This window comes from Pistacia vera, unplaced genomic scaffold (assembly GCF_008641045.1).
Source record: "Pistacia vera cultivar Batoury unplaced genomic scaffold, PisVer_v2 Contig212, whole genome shotgun sequence".
NCBI classification, from domain to species: domain Eukaryota; kingdom Viridiplantae; phylum Streptophyta; class Magnoliopsida; order Sapindales; family Anacardiaceae; genus Pistacia; species Pistacia vera.
In genome coordinates, this window is record NW_022196016.1 from 311,987 (window position 1) to 316,586 (window position 4,600).

At 33.6% G+C, this 4,600-nt stretch overlaps 1 protein-coding gene across 1 annotated transcript; it reads left to right on the forward strand.

Annotated features, from left to right (window-relative positions):
* The first annotated feature begins 414 nt into the window (after positions 1 to 414).
* Positions 415 to 3,682, forward strand: LOC116129609 (AP2-like ethylene-responsive transcription factor At1g16060). Its single transcript, XM_031415333.1, has 8 exons — positions 415 to 611; positions 753 to 835; positions 964 to 972; positions 1,068 to 1,156; positions 1,427 to 1,500; positions 1,606 to 1,656; positions 2,059 to 2,135; positions 2,719 to 3,682. The coding sequence occupies exons 1-8, from the start codon at positions 439 to 441 to the stop codon at positions 3,306 to 3,308; spliced, it is 1,146 nt and encodes a 381-aa protein (XP_031271193.1). The 5' UTR covers positions 415 to 438; the 3' UTR covers positions 3,309 to 3,682.
* Positions 3,683 to 4,600: the final 918 nt, after the last annotated feature.

The window sequence follows — 4,600 nt, forward strand, 5'->3', positions numbered from 1 at the left end:
AAAATATTTAAAAGTGACATAAATTCATGGAATTATGAAGTGGACGATATGATATCACCGTGATAATTTAATTTTTTTCTCGATTGATAAGTATGTATAATATAACTACATAATTCATGGATAAAGAAAAAGAACAAAATTAATTAACTTAAATATAAAGAAGGGCAATAAAGGGTTAAATCAAAGGGATTAAATTGAATTTGATTGTGATAGCACATGCCACAAGATTAGGTGAAGACAAGAGAGAAGAAACCACAAGAGCCGGTTGAAGACGGCCAGAAACAGCACGTTGTAGTGGCCGGCTGTCTCTAATGTGCCAGCCCACACTCTTTTAACCCTTTTCTTTTGCCTCTCTTCCCTTTAAAAACCACCCCATTGGAGGACCAAGTCATCTACTTCAATTTTCAACTTTTATCTCTCGCTATCACCTCCCTCTTCATGGCCAAGTTGTCACAGAAAAACCAGAAAAACAATGCAAACGCCAATGGTAACAGTAATAATAATACTAATCTTACAGCTAATAATGGTGTGACCAAGGTGAAAAGAACAAGAAGAAGCGTTCCAAGAGACTCTCCTCCTCAGCGTAGCTCCATTTACAGAGGGGTCACTAGGTGATTTTTTAATTTCTTAATTTTGATTTCATTCCGGGTCTGTTTTCTGTGATTGAAAGTGGTCCTCGACTGTTCTTGCCTGTCGAGCAAGGCTGCTTTTCTAGTAGTGTCTGAAATGAGTGTCTTCTGTTGATGTTTCAGGCACCGGTGGACGGGGCGATATGAAGCTCATTTGTGGGACAAGAACTGCTGGAATGAATCACAGAATAAGAAAGGAAGACAAGGTTCAATCTCTTTCACATTGTTTTAATCTTTTTCCTGTTTTTTTTATATCAATTTTAAAACAACATTATTGATGGATTCTTTTTTATTTCCTTTGCATTTTTGTGGGAATTCTACTCAAATTTTGCAGTCTATCTTGGTAGGTTAATTTCAATCCATCGCATTTTCCAGTTATTTAATTAAACTCTTATCTTTTTAAAATTACATATGTCTCACGGCTTCATTTCTGTTCAGGTGCTTATGATGATGAAGCAGCTGCGGCTCATGCATATGACTTAGCAGCTCTCAAGTATTGGGGTCAAGACACCATTCTTAATTTTCCTGTAAATTTTTTAGTCTCTCTTTACCTTATGATTTGTGTTTAGAGATTTACGGTATCACGAGATACTGTATCAACGATACCACAGATCAATGCATGTAGGCAATGAAAAATAATTCATCTCTGATGTAAATTAATTGGTTTGTGGTACGACTGATATGGTGTTTCCTGATATTTTAGATTTTTTCATGTGTTTTAATAATTAATCTCTATAATGAGAAAATTAAATAAGGAAGAAAGCTTAATCAAAAACATTAATTACTGATTTTTGTAGCTATCAACGTACCAAAAAGAACTGAAGGAAATGGAGGGTCAGTCTAGAGAAGAGTACATTGGATCATTGAGAAGGTGAGGTGTTCTTTCTTGCAGACATAGTCAAAGTTTTTGCCGCAATTATAGTTTTAATTAATTACTTAATTGATTAATTTTTCTTATTCCGTTTGAACTTTGCAGGAAAAGCAGTGGCTTTTCTAGAGGAGTTTCTAAATATAGAGGTGTTGCAAGGTACAAATTAATTACTCTATTAATTTATCCCAGTCTAATTACTTTGTAATATTATTTGGGTACGATTCTGAAATCATATCACATCCCTCTTTGTTAGTGTTTAATCTAAAATTTATATAGTATCATTCTATTTCAATCTAAAAGAAAGTCTAAGATAGAACGAGTGTATATCCTACTTAATTTTTATATATATAATCTGAAAGACATACGACTTAATTAATATTCTATAAATATGAGCGTGACTCTTTAATTTTAAAGTTTATCCTAATTTTGATAATGTGACATCGAGATTTCTTGTTGAGATAGGATTAATTTGCTGTCATATCAATGATTCGATTAATTGCAATTCTTTTATCACAAATTATGGTGATTAATTTCATTTTGGATTTCCTGTGTTTGTAGGCATCATCACAATGGGAGATGGGAAGCTCGGATTGGAAGAGTGTTTGGCAACAAGTACCTTTATCTTGGGACATACGGTAATGCCTTAACACCTTTATTTGGTGAATTTAATTTTTCATCCATCATATGCTGGCTTAATTAATTTTTTGTTAATTAAATGACCTAACCCAATTAGGCCAAGCAGCAAATACAGTTCATTTTAGTCACTTGCCCATGTGCAATTGGCCACACCCAACTAAAAAGAAACGATATATATAATGAGCATGCTAGCTCCAAATCAAAGTCAATTGCCTAAGGGATGGTCCCCCAGCCCTAACAATTAATCTCTTTCTCCAGACATTAAATTCAACCTACCAGTAGTTTTTACCTAATTTTATTTATAAATGAGTCGTTTTCATTATTTTTTTCCTAAATAAATAAACCATCACACCATAGAAAATCATAATATAGCGTTCGTCTCTGATTAAATTTGAAAGTATGAGAAAAATTCAGAAAAAAAGGAACTCCTAGCATACAAAATCTTATCTTTCTCCATCTTTTTGGGGTCGAGATGGTATTTCTTCTATGCCGACATTATGTGCTGTCGATTTTTGAACTAGAAAACCAGTGTCATTTTCAGGTAATCAAACTTCTCCTAATTCTCTCATTAAATTTTAGCAGCTACCCAAGAAGAAGCTGCCACTGCATACGATATGGCAGCCATTGAGTACCGTGGATTAAACGCTGTCACAAACTTTGACCTCAGTCGTTACATCAAGTGGCTGAAACCGGATCATCACGGCCGTGACATTAATCCAAATCATGATGTTGTTAACCCTAACCTGCTGTTGGACACATGCTTAACATCATCAACTCTTGATGGAAGTTCTTCAAATCATCATCAAGACTTCAATTTAGGCTTCTTGAGTAACAACCAACAAAGTTCAAGTGTGAGTGCCAATGAAACCCCCATCTCGCTGCTGACTCAGCCGGTTCGACCGGTAACTGCCACGTCAGCCCTAGGGCTTCTCCTCCAGTCATCAAAGTTCAAGGAGATGATGGAGATGACTACTACATCTTCCGAAGCTGATAATTGTACATCCACGCCGCCGTTAATGGAGTCAGACCCACTTCAGTGTAGCTTCCCGGAAGACATTCAGACTTACTTTGGTTGTCAAGATTCTAGCAGTTATGGTGAAGGAGATGAAATGCTTTTTGGGGAGCTCAACTCGCTCGTCCCACCGATGTTTCAGTGTGATTTCGATGCTTAGAGGAGCAGATGCAGGCCTATAGTTAAGAGATTCTAGGCAAGGAGGATTTATTTTAATTTACTTTTATATTATAGATTTATTATTTAATATTCATAAAATAAAAAAATAATTAGGTTAACTCTTTGCGAGAACCTGGATCCTCTCATATTTAATATCTTCTCTAATTACATATCAAGTTAAATAGTCATGATTTGATATGTATTTAGTAGAATTTAAATCAAGAAAGGATCCAATTTCTCCATGTGAATATGAAGCCGCGATTGTCGCTGAGCTTCGTTTAGGTGACAAAGGAAGGAGGAGGTGACAGAGATAGCAAGGAAGGAAAGAAATTAATAGATTCTTTTTAAAGGCGATTATTCTCGAGGGAGAGAGAATTACAGAGATTAATTAGTATTTGGTTCATTTGTTGTAAACAAGAAATAAGAAATTTCTTCGTATTTTTTTAATTCGGCAATCTCTTGATTCATATCATGTAATATGAAGAAGAGAATAAGTGTTTTCTGCCTTTATTCAATAATGCAAAAGAAGAACATCATTAATTTATATATGTGTGTGTGTGGCTTTTAGTTTACCTCAATTCAATCCATATTTCACTAATATATGGATGATTAATTAAGGCTTGAAATGTAAAAATTAAAAATATATTATTCATTCTCTTAGAATTATCATTTATTTTAAGATCAGTAAAAGAATTAAATTATATAGTGCATATTTTTTGCGCATTTTGTGTTACTATTCACAAAAATTAAATGATTTGGTCAAAGTTCCCACCCAAATCCCATGGAACTAGAACAAAAAACGGTCGGTTCTGATTCTTAAATGCCTAGAACTAGAACCTAAAACTCAAGTCCCAGTTTCGGGTATCCAAAAAATTATAATAGACCTCTACTATTCACAAAAATGACAAATATACCATGTGAAAATTACAAATACACCTAAATTGTTTACGAAAATTACAAATACATCCGACATTCCAAGTACTATTCCCAAAATTAAAATTACATAATATTTTAAATAACATAACAACATAATATCTCATGTTTTATGCTCTAAATTTGCAATGGGTATTCATTCATCAAATGCATTCATTTCTATAAAATAAATACAAGAAAATCGATTAGTATGTTAAAAAAAGGTTAAATGTTGGTTATAAATGAGAATTTCGGTGTCAATTCTCTAGTGTTCAAATGACTAAGATTTTCTCCTGTGAACTTTTTTGCATCAATAGATTTATCGGAAAAGTAAGACTTAAAATGTGTAAATGATATGGTTAAGTTAATTAATATGCTTAG